General features: G+C 40.1%; 1 protein-coding gene across 8 annotated transcripts in view; it reads left to right on the forward strand.

The window, feature by feature from the left end:
• The window catches only part of LOC136840301 (GPN-loop GTPase 2), a 185,331-nt gene that overhangs the window by 152,167 nt on the left and 8,659 nt on the right, over positions 1-24,505 (forward strand). For all 8 annotated transcript variants that reach the window (XM_067106997.1, XM_067107002.1, XM_067107000.1 and 5 more), the window contains exon 9: positions 198-419. In XM_067106997.1, coding sequence (XP_066963098.1) covers positions 198-419 — 222 coding nt within the window. The remainder of the gene's footprint in view (positions 1-197; positions 420-24,505) is intronic.

The raw sequence follows: 24,505 nt of genomic DNA on the forward strand, positions 1-24,505 counted from the left end.
AACTTTGCTTTACCTTTGACTATGCATCAGTGACCCTGATTTTCCCAAGGATTTGACAGCCACCTTACGTTCCTTTTATTGTTATTCCATTTCTTTATTGCTTAAATTGTGAAATGGAGAGTTTTTTCATCAACTTACAAAGTTCAGTCTTTTGTATCTTTCTGTTATTTTGGATAATATGAAGTTATGTATTGCAGGTTGATTCAGTTGAGAAGTATGGGAAAACTGCTTTGGGGTTAGAATATTACACAGAGGTTATGGATTTGGATTACCTCATAGACACAATGAATGATACTCCTGTATTGCGGAAGTATGTGAAACTGAATCGAGCCATTGCAGAGGTTGTCACTGACTACTCGTTGGTGTCATTCATCCCAATGAGTGTTGAAAGTCATTCTACAATTCTTGATGTTATAAAGGTATGTACTATATTTTGCTTAATTTCCTAATTGGTGTCATATTACTTTCCTAGACCTGTCACATTATTTTCCCAGAGCTCTAGGGTTCAGTAAAAATGGTTTCATATCATCACAGCATTTGTTTTCATTTAGATTTGTAATGGTTAATTCATGCAAAGTAATTATAGAATGCATATGGTAGTTTTACTTACAAAATTTTTGAAGTGCTTTTGTTTTATTGCAGCATCTAGTGTACTTGGTTGTTTAAATAAGGAACCAAAATTTTTACAGGAGCTGAAGTTACCTAAATAAAACTGGTGTAAGCCAATTTAGTGTTAATTATTTTTTAATATAGTTAGTGTTTGGAGGGGCAGATACAGTAGATCCTTTTGATTCATGATTATCCGTACGGAGGTAGTACCTGGAGCTCCTCCACTGCTCGTTTTAGCTCTTGTTTTACTTGGTGTTTAATGCTATTACATGTTTCACTGTAAGAGAAATTCTTATATAAAAATAATGATGATGATGGTCTTGTGTTTATACATGCTTTGCTTAGCTGTTGGAAGTGTACAGTGTCTTAGTCTTTCCTCTCGTGTTGAAGTTGCTTTTTATTAAAACTTGCTACATTTATAGAATATTGTCTTATCTATGGTAAATGTTTATATAGTGAGAGGAAATTATAAAAGAATATACATCATTATGTTGAGTAAATACTGTACATGAGCACCTCAACTTAACAGAGTTCGGGAGTCTGGTCTCCCGAAAAGTTATGAAATCAAACCAAGTAACAAAGACTCAAGACCTGATCTTATAGGTTACAAAATACCTGATAACTGGTGTAGCAAGGTGGAACAGTTATGTGGAAATCAAGCTCATTTCTTCTTCCCTTGTAATTTATTGATTTTCATTGTAAGTATTTTGAAGGGTTTTGTGAGCTGTTGCAGTAATGAATATAGCAATACAGTAGGTACAATGAAGTAAAAAAACAGTGCACAGACACTACCCGACTTATGAACATTCATTAAGTTAAGTATACCTTAGTTTTACCAGACCACTGAGCTGATTAACAGTTCTTCCAGGGCTGGCCCAAAGGATTAGACTTATTTTACGTGGCTAAGAACCAATTGGTTACTTAGCAATGGGACCTACAGCTTATTGTGGAATCCGAACCAGATTATAGCGAGAAATGAATTTCTATCACCAGAAATAAATTCCTCTTATTCTTCATTGGCCTGTCGGAGATTCGAACTCGTGGCCAGCAGAGTGCTAGCTGAGAACAGAAGCCGCTCGCCCAACGAGGAACTAACAAAAACATAGACACAAGAGCAAAACAAAATATCGCCTTACTATTTTTGTTTCTTAAAATGCCAAAATATAATTTCCCTTCTTAAACCAAACCCTTTCGATTAAAAAAAACTAAAAAAAAAAATACCACAGTGCCAGCCAGCCTCCCATGGCAAATGACTGCCCCAGCCAACCCTCCATACAACCAAATGATCAACTCATTCATTTCTTATCTTCTTGAGTTGTCATGGATGTAAGCTCTTGGAATGTTTTTGGCCTCAAGAGAAACATTCCTCCCCTAAACATGTTATGCAAAAACTTAAAAGGTATCATTGCATTACAAGAAACGCTCCTCTGGCCTCATGACCTTGCCATCTGCGATTCAGTGCATGAAGACTTCAGAGGTTTCTCGATCTCATTGATAAAAGTTACAGATCACTTCGTAGTTGGTCGTCCAAAAGGGGGCCTTTCTTTCCTGTGGCACAGATCATTAGACAATGTGGTGAATGTGATGACCTGTAGGAGTGATAGACTGCTGGTACTTCAAGTGACAGTAGGGGACTCTAAAATCCTAATAATTAATGTTTATATGCCATGGGAAAATAACAATAATTTTGATCAGTACTGCATGATCTTAGGTGAGTTACACAGTACAATTATTCACGATTCTACTGCCGATCATATTTGTATAATCGGGGACCTTAATTCTCACCCCACCAAACAGTTTTATAACAAACTTACTTATTTTGTGAAAATCACACTCTCCAAATTAACATTGTAATGCTCCTCCCTCCCTCTTATACCTATGTACAAAATAGAACGTACACAATTACAACCTCCTGGCTTGACCATTGGATCATGTCCCCACAACTTCATGATTATATTGTGACCTGCAACATTCGCTACGATCTTGCAACAGGCTGTGATCACATCCTCTTACGGTTGTCATTCGGTACCCCATCCTTCCCTACCCCATCCCTCCCTACCCCAAACCCCCTAACTGATTGCCCACCTACTGTTAACTGGGATTTTAAAAACCAGCAGAAAACCGGATCCTTTAGGGAAGCCACGGAAACCAGGCTGCAGACAATAGTTCAACTGGCAGATGCCTTACTCTGCACTAACCCAAAATGTAGAATTGAGCACCACAGGAGAGATCTGAAAGAATTTTATTCAAATATAATTTCCACTATACTTGCCCCCGGCAGGGATACCTTTAGATCTTGTCAAGACAACTCTAATATACCTGGAGGGAATGACTTGGCTAATGGTTTGTGTACACAGTCACAAGAAATGTTTTTACTGTGGAGGCAAAATGGTAGCCCGAGAGAAGGACACTTTGCACTGCTAATGAGACAGGCGAGAACACAGTTCAAACTTGCCCTTAAGCGCTGCAGACTGAATGAAAAGCAACTAAGAGCTGATGCAGTGTCTAGAAAGTTAGAATCCAGTGATTACCCTCATCTTTGGAAAGACATTCAATCCTGAAATCCCAAAACTAAGAAGCTATCACAGAGAGTAGGAGAAGCCGTCGGTGACGAGGCTATCGCAAGAATGTAGGGCGATCCCTTCAGCACTATCCTGAATTGCATAAATGATCAAGACTCTTGAATAGATGTAGATAACCTCCTTACTGATAACATTTGTTTCTTTTCGCCGATCGTATTATGCCAGGTAATAACATCAGCGATGCCATAAACAACCTACCTAATAATAAATTGCCCGGCTGCAATGGTCTACCTGCTGAAGCTTTCAAATTCTGCCATCTGATAATTTACATTTTGTTAGCTGCTCTATTCAATGAGTGCATAATTCATTAGTTTCTTCCAGACTCCTTACTACTGTACCATTAATAAAAAAACAAGCTAAAGGATGCAGCTGACCCCTGCAGTTATCATCCAATTGCAATTACTACAATTGTGTCGAAGATACTTGAGTTCGTTCTTCTAGTGAGACTTCTCCCCACTCTACACACTACTGACAACTGGTTTGGCTTTAAAGCAAACCACTGAACCGATACCTGCATCTACAATCTGAAAGAATTGCTGAACTATTACTGATCATCAGCCTCGACTGTTTTCCTATGTTTTGTAGGTGTGAAAAAAACTACCTGAAGCTCTTCCTGAAGGTGTGTAAACGAGGCACACCTCTATATTTAATTGGAATTTTATGTTGTTGGTTCTTGAAAACAGCAGTTCTGTGTCAAATGGGCAATGTATTGTCATACACCTTCGGCTCCCTGAACGGACTCCAGCAAGGAGGCATTCTCTCTCCAAACCTGTTCAGTACATCACACATGCCCTGACTGTCAAACTGAACTCACTCCTAGACAGATGCACTATCAACGAAACAACAATAACAACCTCTGTTACACCGACGATATGGTTCTGATTTCTCCATCAGTGCAAGGTCTCCAGCAACTCATTGACACTTGCTGCCAACATGCAGAGGAATTTGATATCCTATACAACAAAACCAAGACCCAGTGTATGTCGCTGCTCCTGAGATCACTTAAGCATATTGCAGAACCACAGATTTTCTTCTGAAATCATCGTCTGGAATTCATGCATGAATTTCCGTATTTGGGCCACATTATCATGGACTACCTAAATGATACGGCAGACATAGAACAGAGGCGTCGTAAACTATGTGCAACTGGCAACATGATTGCAAGGAGGTTTGCCTTCTGTCACCGAGACATGAAACTGTTGCTCTTCCATACCCGAGAGACCATGAGGCATATCACTGTTGTTCACAATGATATTCTGAGATGCCTCACAAACACTCCTCGCTATCACTCCGCCACGTAGATGTTCATAGAAAACTGTCTCGGATAATTTGAAAATCATTGTTAGGCGAACAGTGTCAGTCTCATTACCTGACTGAGAAACAGCAGTAGTTCGCTCATACAAAGCATCCTAAACAGTGAGGCAAGAAGATCTAAATTGTGGGAAAGATGGGATAATTAGGCACCTGTTCCTTAAATGACTTATTCTCTATTTTTGCAATTATGCAGTGTCGCAGTGTCATCTGCAGAGTCTGTCATTATTATTATTATTGTTATTATTTTTGTAATAATCCCACTTTCAAGCAAGTGCTTTTGAAAGAAATTGCTGCATCAGCTGCGCTGATCTTGTATAGAGTCGTCTCTATTTTCCATATAACAGTTTTCTCTCTGTTACTACAACTGGCAAGTAACGCGCCAATGTGATTCATCAGGAGGAGTTAAATTCCAGGGATAAGTAAGTCAGATATGGTGAGCATAGTCTGTAGAATTATATATATATTTATATATAAGGATAAATATATGTCGATTCTGGTTACAGGTCAAAATCTTGAAGTGGCCAATGTTTTCCCCGGATTCATCTGAGTATGGTCATGGCAGTGGGTCAGAGTAGACTGGTGATGCTAGAGGGATATACTCTATAAATAGTTGTAGGTCAGCAGGGGTTTTCTCATGCTGATTTGTCATTGGTTGGTGGTGCACAGCAGCCTCCTATTGGCTGGAGAAAGTTTTTCTCAAGTCCTTTCTCAGCGCTGTTGCAGCCTAGCAGACCGTTGAGGCAGGGGTGTGACGTCGCTGGGTGGTGCATGACGTTGCATGACGCTATGGCAGCTGGAATTTTCTTTGGCTGCTAGGATGCCCGTCTCATTAGGTATTTGTTGTGCAACGTCATAGCAGCTCAAATTTTCATTGGCTGCTGGATTGCTCATATCATCTGGTATTCTTGGGCCCGGGGGTGTCATTCGCACTGGTATTACTGATGTATCCTGGTATGCAGTCAACCCTTGTTAAGACGGACTAATAGGGGGCCCAGGGTGTCCATCTTAGCCGATAGTCCAGTTTAACCAGCGATATCTATATATATACCTATAAATACCTATATACCTATAAATACCTATAAATATACTGTATTTCATTATTTTTATAAAGAGTATGGATAATAAACCAATGTAGAAATGTTTGAATTAAAGCTCATGGTAAAAGATGAAAAATGAAGAATAAAACATGATAAAAATTATAGAATTCAGCCGCATATGTAGATGCCTAGGCAGAAACTTAAATGCATAATTTTGTTAAGTAAAATGAAGTGGAGTCTCCAAAATGAAGAGTAAGATTTTTTTACCTTTTTTCATGTTTTTTTATTTTAGTTATTTATTCATTATGGTTTATTATTATCTATATTAATATACTGTTAAGTAAATGTGAGATGATTAAGATCATCAGTAATAAAATGGTGGGACAATTCTCAACACATTTTGTTTTCAACAAAAACATTCCGTAAAATGCAAAAATATACATGATCAAAATTATTGTAATTCAACTTGTGAATTTTAATGATAAGTAAGACTATAAAATACATTTCATCATATCGATCTTGGTGAGGGTTATTTTTTATTGTTACTGACGTTGTCATCAGTTTGCAGTCGTAAATCTGATGACGGTCTGGGAATAGGATTCGCAAGTGATGACGCATCACCACAACAGACGGTTTTGGGATTTTTCGTACCACTATATTAAAGTTAAAATTATTGTTGAATTCATGTTTTCATGAAGAAATAATTATATAAAGCAAATTATTGAGTAATTTTTGCCATCAGCAGTCAAATAATCACGATCATGGCAATGTTCAAACTTAATGCCGTCACAACATGTCAATAAATAGAACAGAAGTAGAGGGCTGTCATTGGCTAGCAGATCATGGCAACCAGCCAGCCAATCAGGTTTTAGCTCTATTCTTTCTGAGAAAGAACATTTGCTCACAGAAGCTGATGATGACATAAGTGCGTGTGTTTTGAATACAAAACGTAGTTTTTAATAGTGTATGTATTTTACCGGTTACATGAAGAATAGAATGAATTCCTTCATATTACTTTGAGTGCAAAATTGTTGGTTCAGAGATTCTTCAGCAACAAAATATATATAAGATGTTTTTTGCTTCAGAAGATATTTACTAAAGCTTTGTTGACATACCTTTAAAACAAAATTCTTGTTAATCTTTCGAGGATAGAATTACGTTGCATAGAGGGAACTGGCAATTCTCTCTCTCTCTCTCTCTCTCTCTCTCTCTCTCTCTCTCTCTCTCTCTCTCTCTCTCTCTCTCTCTCTCTCTCTCTCTCTCTCTCTCATGTCATTTGCCACGTAAACACAAGTATTGTTCAATAACTCGGCTTTTGTCTTCGTAAAGTTTACCTTTGTCATGTCTTTTCTTTTCTAAAAAACATGCAAAGCACCGTATTGTAGCTACCAGTCGGGCAGCAGATAGGTAAAACTGTTAATGCTCGGTGATTGGCTACGATACTTCCTACCATTCCAGACAATAGCGTTTCTTAATGACAGTACCTACTGTGCGCAAGTTAAATTGGTTACAAGTTGAAAGCATTTCAGTTCAGTACAGTGTAAATACTGATACTGAACAGTATATATAAAATAACATAAATGAAAAATTTTTATTTACCTTTGGAAATAAAAAGGAAAACGGTACATGACGAGTGGAGGAACAGTAACTATCTTAAATCATGGTCAAACAGTACATATTTTAAATCGGCTGACCCTCTTCGGTGTCTGTCTTATCCGATGTCCTGGTTAATGAGGTCAGGCTTAACGAGGGTCAGCTGTATTTCTTCATAAGCTGGGTGGGGAGGAAAAGCACTTCCTGCATTGTGTTCAGTGAGGGCTTCTCTTGTTGAATAAGGAGCAGCTCTAGCAGTCGTAGATATGGCTGGTCAGGGGTCCTCCCTATAATCTTGGTGCTTTTGATAATACTGCCGAGAGGAGATGGCTTCCTGATGGGCGATCCTGGTGTGGTTCCTGATAACTCCTTCCTGCAGTTCCTGATAACTCCTTCCTGCGCATGGCATGAAATTCTCTTGGACAGCTTCATAGTAGTCATTCCAATATAAGAGCCGGGACATCCACTGGCGGAGTATGAAAATTGGTAGACTACATTCGTCTGCTTTAAGGGATCTCTTGCTGGTGGGGTTGGATTGCTTTTCATGATCAGGTCCCTGTTACAGTACGTCAATTTTGGTAATAGATGACGAGTTCAAGTTCTTTGTGGGGTTCAGTAGGGGTCACATTCTCCATTACAGTAAACCCCCTGTATTCACGTTCTCATGGTTCGCGGACTCACACATTTGCGGGTTTCTCTGTGGAACATATCTAGCCATCATTCGCGGAAAATTCGCCCATTCGCGGTATTTTTCACTGAGAAATATTCACTAATTACTGTATTTTCATATAATTTTCATGAATAAATGCCCTTTTTGTGATACAACTATTAAAATACTCACGTATAAGCATTTTTACAGGGTTTTTCTTGGTTTAAGCTATCAAAATGGGCAGTTCTAAGTGTTTTTAGAGGGGTTTTAAGCATTCGCGGATTTGACCTATTCACGGGGGTGTGTGGGACGCATCTCCCGCGAATATGGGGGTTTCACTGTATAATTTTCTTCATTACGACTTCATCTTCAGATATCGTGAGTGCATTTTTGCCTTTTAAAACAGCTTGATTATCTCCTTGGGGTGGGGCTGCGATCTCTTATTCTCATTGTACCACCAATCCAGCACTGTACAGACTTCCTTATTGATTTGCCGATTCGATTACCTGTTATTCACAAGCATCTGGGTGACACGGTCAAGCTCTTGGTGAGTGTCCTGCCAGGAAGAAGAGTTGGTTAGGGCCCTCCTAACGTAGGCCCTGACCGTGGTGTTCTTGAACCTTGCAGGGCACTCACTTTCACTATTCAGGCACAAGCCTGAGTTCTTAGGCCATCGTCGGTCTTGGAGACAAGACGTTGAGGAAGGGGAGCTGGCCGTTGTTGCTAAATACGACGGTATAATTCAGCGAACAGCACTGATGGAACATACGCCAAACAGCTTCAACCTCATCCTCGTCGTCTGCTTGTTCAAAAATGTCATCTGTGTATCTCGCGTATTTACGGGGTCTTCTTTTATGGGAGAAACTCTCACCTCCACTGTACCCATGTAGAAGTTCACAAACAGGACACCGAGGGGGGAACGCATCGCAACATCATCCTTCTGTCAGAACATCTGGCCTTTATGGGTGGAAAAAGGGGCCTTCTTTGTACATATCTTGAGCGGGGCCTGTAGGGAAACTTCTGGGATGTTCAGTTAGGGTGTAGAGGAGTCCCTATATACGTGATCCATGATGATATCAATGGTCTCGTCAACAGGAACATTCGTAAATAGGGATTCTGTGTCCAAGGAGACAATAGTACCTGTCCCCGGGGAGTCTCGGATTTCTTCAAGGAACTCCGTTGAAGAGCGCAGGCTGTAACGGCTTGGAACGTAGGGTGTCAAAATTTGGTTAAGGCACTTGGCCAGTCCAAATGCGGGGGCAGGTGTCTGGCTGATGATGGGGCGGAGGGGTTTCCATTCTTGCGCATCTTTACATTGCCATACTGGTGACTAAGGTTGTGGTCTCTGACAATGGGCGGGAGGCGTATTGCATTGGTAGCTGCATTGACACTGCTGATGATATTAGCTTCTTTCTTGATTTATTCTGTTGGGCTTTTGGAAAGGCACTCGAACTTGGTGCTTTCAGACAAGATGGCATCCAACTTCTGGTGGTACTCCACCATCTTGATCAGAACGAAGGCTGCTGTCTTGTTGGCTCGGCGCACGGCAATGTCCTCTCGTTGCTCGCGTTACTCACCAGTTGTAGTAACAGAGAGAAAACTGTTATAAGGAAAATAGAGAGACTCTATACAAGATCAGTGCAGCTGATGCCTCAATTTCTTTCAATAGCACTTGTTATTATTATTATTATTATTATTATTATTATTATTTTATTATTATATTTCTACATTTATTGTTATCATTGGTATTTTCTTTTTTTTATCATTACTGTGATTAATATCATTGTAGAGTTCTGCTATTTTCAATTTTTGTGTTTCGCCTTCTGGACCCGACTTCTGTAACCATCTAAGGTCCCTAGCTGGAAATTAATTGTATGCAATCTTTTTTTTTTTTATAATTTTTAATGTTTTGTTTTACTATTCTCAGTATTGTTACTGTCTTTTATACGGCTTCAGCAACTGTGTGGATGTTGCTGTTTTATAATTTTTTTATTGTTACCGCATGCATCTAGATTGTATATGTTATTGTCTCTACTTTGTATATTCCATGTGTATGGCCTTGAGCTGATATAAAATCTATTATTATTATTATTATTATTATTATTATTATTATTATTATTATTATTATTATTATTATTATTATTATTATTATTGTTATTATCATTCAAGATCCTGCTAAGAAACTTACCTATTCTTCTATAACAAGAGCTAGTAATGAAACAAAAACACCTACAGATAGAAGTAACAGAATACAGCAAAATAAATCTCAAGAAGAAATTAATGCTTTACAGAAAAAAATGGTAAAGAATAAAAAAACAGGTACAAAGGATATGGATAACATTTTATCAGATTCATTTGAAATATTAATGCAAATAGGAGCACAAGAAGATACCACCACAGAAGTAGAAGAGGAAAGTTGTGATGGACTGGAAATTAAAGGTAAAAATAGACCTTTGGAGAGAACACCACTCAAAATGAAAAAACCCACAATTATTAGAGAAACATCAGTGAAATCAAAGACAAAGGATATGAAAAAAGAACACAAAGAAAAACAAGCTAAGAATATATCTATATCTCCTAAAATAATAGCAAAACCTATGGTTGCAGAAATCAAAAACACCGAAGAAGTAGAGGAAAACCATACCATAGATAAGAGTGATTTATGTCAAGGGAGAAGAGATTACTGTACTCCATCACCAATAATTGGTACAGCACGAATAAATGAAACAAGAAATATGCATATGATAACACATGTGGATGTAATGATTGTTTCATTGAACTATGCAATAATAACAAAAGATGGTTTAACAAATATTATAAGAAATTTTGTGAAATATAGAAAAAAAGAAACCACTGATTTGAGCACCCATGAAAAAGGTTGCACGTGCATTGAGCACTTTATATAAAGAAAAACAAATGAATGTCATGGGTAAGTTATTAGAAAAAATCCAAGTTGATAATACAAAAAAAAAAAAAAAAACTCGACCACTATAACGTAATACTGTATTTTAGTTAGCTATTTTATACAGTGGAATGTAAATGGTCTACAGACCAGATTACACCTAGGAAAAATACAACAATTACTAAAAGAATATGAACCAGTGATATTATGTTTACATGTCAACAAAACTGTCAGCAATAGGTAAATACACCCAGCATCTACATCACAAGAGGAAGAAAGAAATTTAGGTACATTCATATATGTACATAACAAAGTAGTTGTTCATATAGTCATGCGTCTCCCCCTCCTGACATCCGTGTTTCTGAAGTCAATTGAAGAAGTCATCTGCGGTTGCTTCTCCCTCTGCAAACGTTCGTAGGAAGGATGATTTTGCTCCTGTTAAAAAGACTTATTGTTGTTCCCATCCGTGAAGAGAGCTGTTCTGGTACACGTCCGTGTCCTCTTCGCCCTTCTTCACCACATTACCCTTCACGTCTGTGTTCTCCTAAGGATGTCCAAAGCTCATGTTCTGGGATTCGGCATTCCAGGAGCCCTATTGTCTGGTCTAGACGTTCCTCTCTTTCTCTTGACGAGACCCACAGTAGGCATGCTTCCGCCTTTGGGTGGTTGGGCACACTCGTGTGGAAGATCACACCCGTGTTACTGAGCACGGCCATGCCCATACAGAAGAACGTGCGTGTTACAGGGCACGGCCATGCTCCCCTACTCCGGTTCCTTTACAACCTTCTGGTAAGGAGCACTGAGTCAGCCATACACCTCCGTGTGTAGGTTCTCTCCCATCTCCTCATTCTCATCCCTCCAGAGCAGATGATGTTCATCTTTCCAGGTCAGTGGCTAATGATCGTTCAGTTGCTCCCTCATGTCCGTGTGTCGACCAACGTCCTTCCAAGGAGTATTTGCTTGGTGTATTGGTCTCTCGTTCTATCGAGAGGGATGCGGCTCAAGAAAGTTTCCCCTCGACATATACAGTACAAGTGTTCATTCTCCGAGGAAGGCTTTAGGTCCGGAAAGGACCTATGCTCCAGTCTTACCCAAGAATGTTTTGGATTCTAAGTTCGTCGACAGATCAGGTAGGGATTCCTGGGAATAGGAGGTGGAAGACTTAGAAAACCAGGAGTATTTTACTACTTATGGGGAGGTGTTGGGATAATCCATGAATACAGTCGACCCCCCTGGTCGCGGGGGATGCATACCACGATCCCCCGCAAATAGTTAGAATCCATGAATACTTAAAACCCCCCTCTGAAAATGCTTATAACTGCCTATCTTGAAAGTTAAAATACCAAATGTATACCTTGAACTATCATCCTACATCAAATATACCTTAAACTATTATCCTATTACTGTATTAATCTTTGAAATGGTATTATTAATATAATTTAAAAGTCATCTTAAACATTTTACCCTTAAAAATGTACATACTGTATGGCTTACAGCTTTGTGTGAAAATAATCCAGTCCCCCTACTTATTGAGGCACGCAAATTTTCTTTCATACAGTTACTAATCAAGCCGTCCCGTTTTCTTTTACAGGAGAAACATTGGTATGTATGTAATTCAAAAGAGAGAGAGAGAGAGCACAAAAATACGTATGCACATTAAAAAAAATATAATACTATATACATATTAAGATTATGTAAATCATACGGATACTCACTAGTGATGAATGTTGATTAAAGATGATGATGATGAATTAGCTTTGCAGTTCGATGAATGATGATGAAGCTATGACTGCACAGCAAAACAGAGGAGTTACGTCTGTGAGGGTGCCTCTTCCCCTTCTTCAGGAGGCACTTCGTCAGGGGTTTCGGGTGGCACTTGGGGAGGAACTACTTCAGGTGCTTGGAGAGGCACTACTTCAGGTGATTGGGGAGGCACTTCTTCAGGGGTTTGGGGAGGCTTTGGAGGGTCCTACTTCGTACGTTTAATAAACATAGTGATAGGCAGCTGCAGTTGCTGCATCATGCTGATGAGGGCTTGATTATAGGGTGCCAGTGATGCATCAAGGGCATTTGAAAACTTTAAGGAGCATTCCATATAATGATCCCATAACAAAGCCGCATCCTGCGCCTCCGTAATCATCCTCTTAAGTTGGGACAGACGTTCTAAAGACAGGCCTTCATCCTTCTCCTTGTCTCCTGAACCTGGTGTGCCTTCTTCCTCGCTGGCCGACTTTGTCAGCTCTTCCAAATCCTGGTCCATCATGGGGTCAGAGTAGGCATCAATGAGGGTGCTGACTTCATCCCTGTTGATGTCCTCGAAGCCTTTTCCACAAAGAACCTTCACCAACTGGACCACCTTACCAATGGCCAAATGTTGAATTTCTTCAGGAGAGAACCCCTTATAATTGTGAACACACTCCGACCACAACGTCTTCCAGCAGGCATGAAGGGTCTCCTTCTTCATGTCATTCAGCAATCAGTTGATGACAGACAGAAGTGGCAGTCGTGAATTCACGCCAATATCCTTCAGTGTAAATTGACGGTCAGTGTCCATTGCATTCATAAGGTGTGATACACAAAGATTTAAAACAACACACACAGATTGGCGATTGCACCCGATCAGTACTTAATACACATTGACCTGGGAGATCTGATGCTCCCACAATTCCATCTTCGCGAGATAGGATTGAGGATCTAGCCAGTCAACGACAAGTGTATTAGGATTGAGGATCTAGCCAGTCAACGACAAGTGTACAGCCAATGAGCGCCGTGGAAAATGATTTGAGCTCCTGGATTGGCTGCTTTGCAGACAACAGCTAATAACATGTCTAGTATCATTGCGCCTGGGTATGATCAGAATCCGAGCCTGCATTTTCCTTCGACATTTCTCTGCGGATCTTGGCTTGGGTAAAGCACCTTTTAAGAAAAAAATATGTGTTATTGAAATTTCGCTGTTTACTTTAATATATTAAAGTACTGTGATACTTGAAAATTAGTAAATCTTTTTCATCATATAAAATGTATTTACGTACAGTAGTCACGAAAATATACTGTATAGTAAAATGAAAGTAGACATATCTTGTGTAGTACACAAGTCCCTTTGTATTTTAGATGTGCTCTATGTACTACGTATCATTCTGAAACATTTTGATATTTCAAAATCATCTCACAACACAAAATACTAGCTATAAAATGTACAGTATGCGCAGAATATCAGTGTTTTTATGCGCAATACCCTCTATGTACGTATGTACACTGTATAAGATGTGCAAATGACCCAGCATCTCTGCCCAGCGTCTCAGTTCACTGCTCATGCCTCGAGAAGGAACATGAAAATGGTAGAATGCTTGGGAAGACTCTTGCTGGAGAAGAACTCGCCACTCTCTCTATCCCTCAGGTAGCTGTAGACAATGATAGAGGCATGGGATAATTTTGAAGAAAGAGCCAGAAATTTTTCCAATGGTCTTAATGAACTGATGCAACCCTGTCGCAGCACCTTTGTGGACACATTCAATTACCTCAACAAGGTGGTGCCTCCTGAAACCCCTGATGAAGCGCCTCCTGAAGAAAGGGACAAGGTGCCCTCAGAGGAGATGTAACTCCTCTACTTTGCTGTGCAGTCATATCTTCATTGTCATTCATCGAACTGCACAGTTAATTCATCATCTTTAATCAACATTCATCACCAGTGAGTACCCGTATGATTTAATCTTATTATTATGTATTATTATTACAGGCACTTCTTCAGTTAGTGTACTTTTACAAGATCTGATACCCATTCACAAATTACTGCACTTTTCAAAGATGTGATACCCCTGCAGAAAGTGTTTGCTTAATTTTTGAAGTATTTAATAATTTTTATTGCTTGTAAGTGTAAAATCGGTACGGGAAATTTGTATTACAGTCTAATATTTTTAATGTGCATATGTATTTCTCTCTCTCTCTCTCTCTCTCTCTCTCTCTCTCTCTCTCTCTCTCTCTCTCTCTCTCTCGTAGTTAGCACTCGCACATCTACGAACATTACGTACATGTTTTCTGTATTTTATAGAATTTTACCTTTGTTATGATTGTGACTTATGAAATTTACCAAGTGACACAAAGAAAACATCTTTTACTCTGTGAGTGAAAAGAAAGTGGCATCCCATGAATTAGGGGTAATTTTAGTTTATGTATCTACTGTAAATGCTCTAGTATGGCAAATACAGTACCCATTACGATACTGTACTCTATTTTTACGTATTCCATTTATTTATTTTTTAAGGGTAATGTAGTAAGCTAACTTATAAATGAAATTATAGTAACTTTAATTTAATTTAAAAGTTAGCTTAATACTTTGAGAGCATGATGACAGTCATATTTAGTGTTTAAACTCCAGAAATAAGCATCTATTAGCATTTTTAGTGGCCGTACCAAACTTACGTGAATCTTCGCCTTGCGTGAGGGGTTCTGGAACCTAACCTCGCATAAGTTCGAGGTACAATGGATTCCCGCTAGATCGCGGATCAGCAGTCGCGCCTTCGGTTAATCGCAGGTTTTTCTGTGGAACTTATCTCCATATATATTGCAGAAAATTCACTAATTAGCAAATTTTTTAGTACAGCAGTGTTCATTAATTACTGTATTTTCATTTTATTTTCATGACTAAATACATTTTTTATGAAAAAATGATTTAGTGATTTTCAGATATTAATGAATATCCCATAATGAAAAAACAGCAAAATATCAATAAAATGTAATTTCACTTACAGAATAAACTGTATTATAATGATCTATTATCATCATATATATATAAAAAAAAGATTGTCCCGAAATATGTAAATTGCTTTTACTGCAGGTATGTGTTGCCATATTTTTTCCTCTCAGATTTACTGAACCGTACTTTATTACAAGTTTAGTTGATGCTGTGGTTATCACATATTATAACAGTAAACAAGAGAGTATTTTATCACTGTTGATGTTTCATCTCTAATCACTGTAAAAATATTTAAAATCCAAATTTCATATGTAAGCAGTATAAGGTAACTGTATACTCTCCCCACCCTGTCAGGTCAAGTCTCGTCCCCACCCACTGTGCTGAGAATTCATTTGTAGTAAACCAATTCTCTCTCTCTCTCCCTTTCTTATTGAAATATGAATTACTGTATCATAAACTTTTGTGTACAAAATTAAAAATAACTCCATTAATACATTTGGTAGTGGTGAGCCTCAATCAGCTGATTTTCAGAACTTAAACATTACAAGTGTCAGGACGATCAGGTTTTTTATACATATACGATGATAATGCATGAATATAATACAGTATAAATGGATTCTGTAAATAAAATAACATTTTATTGATATTTTGCTGTGTTTACATTAATGTTGATACTGTATTTGAAAATTAGTAAATCTTTGCAGCATGTACATACACAAGAGAATATTTTACCACTGTTGATTGCATTTATAATTTGGTATTTTTGTCAATGTATATTTAAATATTTAAGTTACTGTACAGTATTTAATTGTTTTCCCTATCTGTCTACTTGCAAATTCCCAATTTTTCCCCTATCTGGAAAAAGAAAACAGGACAGCTTCAATATTGTATGAGAGGAAATGGGTGTGTGAATGTAGGGGAGACTTGAGTTTAGTTTTCACATGTAGCTGTAAACCATATATTTTTAAGGGTAATGTTGTAAGATGACTTTGAAATTATATTAAAGGGTTTTAGGATGATAGTTTAAGGTATATATTTGGTGTTTGAACTAGGCAGTTATAAGCATTGCTACTCCTTTGCCGTCTCCTACTCCATTGTCAGTAGAGAGCCAGTGAAGGGGAGCAGATGACCAGTTTAACTACTCTCCAGCAGTCTCCTTTCACTCAGAGGGGTTAGTTGTCCTTGGAAGGACACTGCTCCTCAGGGCAAAGGGAGATGGCCTCACCTAGCCCAACTTCTCTTGCAGGCGTTGTGGAGCCTGTGGGACTTAGGGAGTTATGGCCATTCCTAGGCCTTTTTGGGGAGCCGAGTGTTTCAGGATTGATCTCCCACTTTAAGGCCTCCAAAGGCTTTCCAGTAACTGCTTCCACCGTAATGTTCCTACTTTCGTGGTTATGGTGTCTACCAGCTTGAGGGCCACCTCTACATTGCTGATAACACTGCACATGCTCCCGGTAGTGTACTTACCTGCCTGACTTGGCCGGAAGAAGTCGAAGAAGAGGAATCGGAAGTCATCATCATCGTCTTTGTCTTCGTCTTCATCTTCATCGAGTGCTGTCACCTCCTTCCCTTCTACTTCCAAATCTAGTAAGCGGAGGAAGAAGAGGGTTGCCTCTCCCAGCTGTAAGAAGTCCCATAGGGCTTCTGACAGCCAGCCTTCTTCCACGGAGCAACCGTTGCCTGTGGTTCCATGGACTCACCTTCCAGCACAGCCCAGCAAGAAATAGTGAGTAGGGAACGGGCAGAGTAGGGAACGGGCAGGCACCCACTCACCCCCTTCCCGTTCTCTGAAGAGAGTAAGGCAAGAGGAAGTCCCCCATCCGGTCTTCTACTATATATACTCCAGTTTCTAAGAAGACTGTAACAAGTCTCTGGGGCAGCCCCTGTTCATGTTCATGTGAAAAGGAACACTCTCCCCCACCTGTACGGCCATTGTCACTATGGGTTGATGACTGCCCACAGCCTTACTCACTTACCGGAACTTTGGCTTGTGGCAGGTCGGGTAAGGGTGCTAGGGATCCCTCTCCTCTCCACCTCCTTGGGGTTTTCTGGGAGCTAGGAGCCGGATAGGACTAGGGTTCTGGACCAGGACCATTCACACTCCCATCCCAGCCCGACCATGGAAGCCAGACCAATCGTATGCTCAAGTGGTGGAGAGATCACCAGGGGCTCTGGTGAGTGTCCCTCTCCTGCGGAGGGAGTAACCTGGGAGGACTGTGACCTGGAAGGGCCTGAGGGTCCTATTCCCTAGGATTCGTACATCCCAAGTTGCAGGGGAGTTTTTCAGAGATTGGTCGTTTGATATGGCAGTTTAATGATCTCGAGGAAGAAACCATAGCTTCCCCGTTGACCACTCTTCAACTATCAAGACTTTTTAGGGACCTCAAAAGGAACCCAGAGTCTCAATGGGCTTGCCATGGTCGTGACTTGCCGATGGGGCTTTGGACCAGGTGACTTCTCTTGTGTCTGGGAAGGAGAACTCACTTAGTTCTAGCTGATTGTGCTAGATACTTTGTCAGCCTCTCACTTGCCTGAGGAAATACTCCAATCCCTTGGAGAGGCCTTTGTCGACAAAACAGGTTGACCCAGACCTGTTTCATCTGTGTCCAGATCAGTCACTGGACTGCCTCCTTGTGGAAGGAGTTTCTTTTTTGCAGCAGGAGGCAGCAGCAGCAGTGGAATCGACTGCCATGGCAGAATTCTAAATGGTTTGCTGGATCGATCTCTGGTCCCTTGCAGTGGCCAAGATCGCTTCTTCCTCTTCAGGGTCTCGTACATTCGAAGAGGAATCCACATTCAGGAAACTGATGTTGTCTGGAGGTAGGGCCTTCACCTGCCTAGCCCACCAGACAGCTAACCTGTAGGCAAAGCTGGTGCTCAAGAGAAGAGATGCTGTGTTGTCTGTGGTTACCAGGTTACCAGGTTCGTCGATTTGGAGTCGGCATTGGCACTCAGGAATGGACCTGTACTGGGTTCCACATCCCCCCTCCCTAGAGGAGAGGTAGAGGCTGCAGTGGACAGGCTAAGGATTATAAACAATGACATGCATGTTCACCTGGCAGTAGCCAAGACATCTGTATTTTCGCATGGCACTGCACCCAACCCTTTGGTTCAGTCTGGCCTTTCCTCTTCGGGTCCCAGGAAAGAGGTGAAAGCGATGCTGAAGAAAGGCACTGTAGAAGTCTTGACAGATTGTTCTCTGAGGTTTTACAGCCGTCTTTTTCTTGTAGAGAAGTCGACTGGTGGTTGGAGACCAGTCATAGATCTCTCTCCCCTGGTTCAAGATGGAAATGGTACATTCAGTACTCATTTCTATCAGGGAGTCCGACTTCGTGCTTTTGCTTTGGTGGACTTGAAGGATGAGTATTTCAAAATACTGTACCCATCCACCAGTCCTCTCGCAAGTACCTCCGCTTTACCCTCTGGGAGACTGTGTTCCAGTTCAGGGCACTTTGTTTCAGGCTCTCAACTGCTCCCCAGGTGTTCACTCAAGTGTTCACCCTTGTCTCAGCTTGGACTCATTCACACAGGATACGTCCTGAGGTATCTCAATGATTGGCTAGTCCTGGCGAGTTCTTGGCCGCAATTGCACCTGGACAGAGACCAACTTATTGAATTTTGTCATCACTTGGGAGTAGTGATCAATTTCAAGAAGTCCTTTTCTTACACCCAGGCAGAGGGTAAAGTATCTTGGCATACTGACAGATACGGCAGTAGCAAGAGTCTACCCCTCAGGCTCACATATCAGAAGTTCAGAAAGGCAGCACAGTTGTTCTTGTCTCGACATGAGCAACCGGTTTGGCAGTGACAAGTTGTTTTTGGGTCACTTGTCGTCCCTGGAGAAGCTGGTCCCTCATGGGCAGCTGCACCTTCATTCTCTTCAGTGGAGAATGCAGGCATTTTGGTCTTCAGCAAGGGAATCCCCATTCCTCTATTGAAGGAAGTAAGGAAGGACTTAGCCTGGTGGCTAGATGACAGGAACCTCTTAATAGAAGTGCTGTTAGGCACTCCCCCACCTGAGATGCTTTTGTTTTCGGATGCATCATCCCAAGGGATGGGGTGCAAACTTAGAAGAGTTGCTGGTTTCAGGTGTGTTGAATCAGAATGACAGACACCTCCACATCAATATCCTGGAAATCAGGGCAGTGTTTGGCACTGCAGGAGTGTCAGGATCGAGTGATAGAGCACTCCATGGTGTTGATAAGTAACAATACCACAGTAGCGGCATACATCAACAAGCAGGGGGGATTAGTTTCCCTTCAGCTACATACGTTGGCAGTGCAGGTGCACGAGTGGGCGGTAACACACTCAGTAAAGCTATCAGCCTGTTACGTTGCGGCATCTGGAACGTAGTGACAGACAAGCTCAATTGTCAGGGCTACATGATAGGGACAGACTGGTCCCCACACCCAGACAAAGCGGAAAGGTTGTTCGATCTTTGGGGCCTCCCAGTGATAGATCTCTTTGCAACCCAGCACAATAGAAAACTGCTGGTGTTCTGTTCAGTCATGCTGGATCCACAAGCAGCAATAGAAGGTGCTTTCCAGCACCCATGGGACAATCTTGATGCCTACACCTTTCCTCCATTTTGTCTGATTTGTTGGGCGATCTCAGGATGACCCTGGTGGCTCCCAAATGGGCATATGCCAAATGGTATCCAGACCTGCTAACTGTACTTTCCGAGGTACTGAGAGAGATTCCCCATTGGCACAACCTGCTGTGCCAACCACATGTAGAAAAGTATCACCAGGTGGTGGAAGGACCAGCGCTTCATGCAAGTGAGAGGTTTTTCTCGCCACAGCAACAGAGATATCTGGATACCTTAAGTCCTCTGCAGCTGTGTACCAGGTGAAATGGGTCATTTTCTGTGGTTGGTGTTGTTGATGGGGCATCTCTTCGGTTGGAGCTACTCTTCAGCAGTAGTGGACTTTCTTGTCTTTCTTCATCAAGAGAAACTTCTCTTTGTCTCATCTGTTAAGGGCTACAGAGCTGCCCTTGGTCAAGTCTTTTGCTTTGAAGGGTGTCAATCTCTCTTCCTTGTGGGAGATCTCCATGCTGCTGAGAAGTTTCGAACAGTCTTGCCCTCCCAGGGAACTCGGGGCCCCTGAGTGGGATGTGACTTGTCTTCAGGAGCCTGACTCGTGCACCCTATGAGCCTTTGTGAGAGTCGTCAGACAGGGATCTGACCTTCATGATTGTTTTCGTGCTTTCCCTGCTATCAGCAAAGAGAGTTGGCAAGCTTCATGGCCTTTTGATGGGGATCTGTCATGTTCGAGTTTATCCCAGAATTTGTAGTGAAGACTCAGAATCTGTCAGTCCCTGACACCAGATTCGAGTTCTTTTCGATCCCCTCCTTAGAGGACTTTGTTGGTGGTAATCAAGACAAGATGCTTGTGTCCAGTTAGGGTGCTGTGGTACTACCTTAAGAAGACTCGACATCTCAGGCTTGATTGTCGATGACTCTTCGTTAGTACCACCTCGACCAAGAAAGAGATGTCCAAGAACACAATTTTTTTGTGGCTTCGTGAGACAATCAAGCAAGTGTACTGTGCGTCTGATGAGGTAGGCAGGAGTGGGTTCCGAGTGAGGGCTCACAAGGTTAGGGGCATGTTGTCCCTCGCATTCTGGAAGAACCTGTCAGTACTAGAGGTATTAAGGGCAGGAGTGCACACGTTTTCCTTGGGTCCTCTGGTGGCTGGTCAAGTTGTGTAGCTCACCCAGCTCCCCTAAAGGGACAGGTAGCATCTCGTCCAAGGTGTACGGTAAGCAAGAGAGAATGTGTGTGAGTGACTGTCCTCCTCCCTTTTCTCTTTTACCTTTCGTTCTTGTAGGGCAGAGAGGCAGGTGGTGAGCTGTCACATGCTGGAGTGGCATGTCATGCGGTGAATCTAGATAACTGAGTACCCTGTCTATAATCTAGAGTAGATTGTTAGGTGCAAGTCTTCCCCTCTCTCTAGCAAGGGGAGAGAGGGGTTGACAATAAAAGAAGCCAATTGGTGTTGTTAGTGTTGACAATAAAGCAATCCTATTGGTGTTATTAGCCTTTTATTGTCTCCGACACTATGGGTCCATCTAAGCCTTTTTTGGAATAATGACACAAGCTCATTAATTCAAGCCCAGAAGTCTGGCAGTTGAACATCCCATATGTTCAGCAGACCAGAGGCACAGGACTCCTCCCTCAGTTCTTTGAGACCAGGAAGAGATTCCTGGGTGGGTAGAACTTCCAGTCTTCAGAGATTTACCCAGAATCCACCCTCCAAAGAGTAAGTCTCATATGTAAGGACTGAAGGTTTTTATTTGTAGAAACAAATCGCGAGTTTTAAAGTAATTTTATATTCCCTAACATATAAACCTGAAGGTCTACATTTACAGCCCACCTCAGCCACCCCTCATCCTGGTACCTGGGCCAAAAGGCAAAGTGGAGTGCAGACTGACGAATGGGTGGGCTTCCCCCCTACAGTCAGTAGTTAACCTTGTTTGAAAGTTAATGGCCATTCCAGCTCGTGTTCGCAAACAAAATCCTATTTAAAGGCCTTTAGGTTTGTCTGTTAGGAAAAATACAAATTACTTTAAAATTTGCAATTTTATGAACTTGCATTATTTTATAGAGCCAGAAAAATCTTCAGTGTTTTTTAACTTTAGCATGTATGATACTATAATTATTGAACTTTATCATATATGATAATAGCATATATAATACCATTATTATTTAACTTTAGCATATATGATTCTATTATTATTTTTATATAATTATTATCTTTTTTTTTGTCTGTCTCAGTTATCCTATTCGACTGGGTGGTATTTATAGTTTGGTGTACTGGGTTGCATCCTGCCTCCTTAGGAGTCCATCACTTTTCTCACTGTGTGCACTGTTTCTAATACACCACGCTCTTCTGCATGAGTCCTGGAGCTACTTCAGCTTTTAGTTTTTCCAGGTCCCTTTTCAGGGATCTTGGGATCATGCCTAGTGTCCCTATGATTATGGATACAATTGCCACAGGCATATCCCGTATCCTTCTTATTTCTATTTTCAGGTTTTGATACTTATAAATTTGTTCTCTTTCTTTCTCATCTACTCTGGTGTCCCCTACGCTGGTGTTCCATGGTACTGCAACATCAGTGAGTGATACTTTCTTGATTTGGCAATCAGTGTCAAGTCTGGTCTATTGGCATGTACAGTCACTCAAAAATGTTTTGCAACATGTTCCAGAAGTTTTTGTTCACCTAACAGTAATTTTTTCTTTTGATATTTACAAGGAAATGTAATTTTCTTATTCGACTTTGGTTATTAACCCTTTAACGCCGAAGCCCTATTTACAAAAACGTCTCCCGTATGCCGGCGGCGTTCGGTGAGTTAGTGCCAAGCAGAAAAAGTTTTTTCAAAAATCACAGCACGCTTAGTTTTTAAGATTAAGAGTTCATTTTTGGCTCATTTTTTTGTCATTGCCTGAAGTTTAGTATGCAACCATCAGAAATGAAAAAATATCATTATCATATATAAATATTGGAATATATGACAGCAAAAAAAAACTCGTATATAATTGTATACAAATCGCTGTAAGCAAAACTGTTAAAGCTAATGACTTAATTTTTTTAGTTGTATTGTACACTAAATTGCGATGATTTTGGTATATAACAAATTTTAAAACGATCAAAGCAACACAGAGAAAATATTATCACAAAATGATGCATGAATTAAGAACGAAGCGGACGTAAAAATTTTTTTTTTTCAAAAATTCACCATAAATCGAAATATTGTGCTAGAGACTTCCCGTTTGTTGAAAAATGAAGCTAATTGATTGAATATTACTAGACTGTAAGTGTTTTAGCTTACAATTGCAGTTTTCGACCATTTCGGTCGAGTTAAAGTTGACCAAAAGTCTAATTTTTTCTATTTATCATGATTTATATGAAAATATTTCAAAACTGGTAAAAGCTACAACGATGAGTTATTTTTTGTTGTATTGTAAATGAAATTGCGCACATTTTCATACATAAAACTTTATGTATCGACTAATATAAAATGGTGCAAATATTACGACAACGAGACGAAAGAATTTCTGAGATGTTCGGCCGAGTTACCGCGCAGATGTAAGGAAAATGTTTTTTTAAAAAATTCACCATAAATCGAAATATTGTGCTAGAGACTTCCAATTTATTGCAAAATGAAGGTAAACGATTGAATATTACTAGAATGTAAGAGTTTTAGCTTACAATTGTGTTTTTTTACCATTTCGGTCGAAAGTTAAAGTTGACTGAAGGTTGAAATTTTGGCAGTTATCGTGATTTATGTGAAAATATTTAAAAACTGATAAAAGCTACAACCATGAGCTAATTTCTGTTGTATTCTACATGAAATTGCACACATTTTCATATATAAAAGTTTATGTAACGACTAATGTAAAACGATGCAAACATTACGACAACATGACGAAAGAATTTCTGAGATGTTCGGCCGAGTTACCGCACGCAGACGTAAGGAAAAAATTTTTTTTCAGAAATTCACCATAAATCAAAATATTGTGCTAGAGACTTCCAGTTTGTTGCAAAATGAAGGTACATGATTGAATATTACTAGAATGTAAGAGTTTTAGCTTATAATTGCATTTTTTGACCATTTCGGTTGAGTTAAAGTTGACCGAAGCTTGAAATTTTGGCAGTTATCGTGATTTATATGAAAATATTTCAAAACTGATAAAAGCTACAACCATGAGTTATTTTCTGTTGTATTGTACATGAAATTGTGCACATTTCCATATATAAAACTTTATGTAACGACTAATATAAAACAGTGCAAACATTACAACAACATGACGAAAGAATTTCTGGCGCGGACGTAAGGAAAAAGTTTTTTTCAAAAATTCACCATAAATCGAAATATTGTGCTAGAGACTTCCAAATGGTTGCAAAATGAAGGTAAATGATTGAATATTACTAGAACGTAAGATTTTTAGCTTACAATTGCGTTTTTTGACCATTTTGGTCGAGTCAAAGTTGACCGAAGGTTGAAATTTTGGCAGTTATCGTGATTTATATGAAAGTATTTCAAAACTGATAAAAGCTACAACCATGAGTTATTTTCTGTTGTATTGTACATGAAATTGCACACATTTTCATAAATAAAAC

Source organism: Macrobrachium rosenbergii, chromosome 7 (genome assembly GCF_040412425.1).
Source record: "Macrobrachium rosenbergii isolate ZJJX-2024 chromosome 7, ASM4041242v1, whole genome shotgun sequence".
Classification (NCBI taxonomy): domain Eukaryota; kingdom Metazoa; phylum Arthropoda; class Malacostraca; order Decapoda; family Palaemonidae; genus Macrobrachium; species Macrobrachium rosenbergii.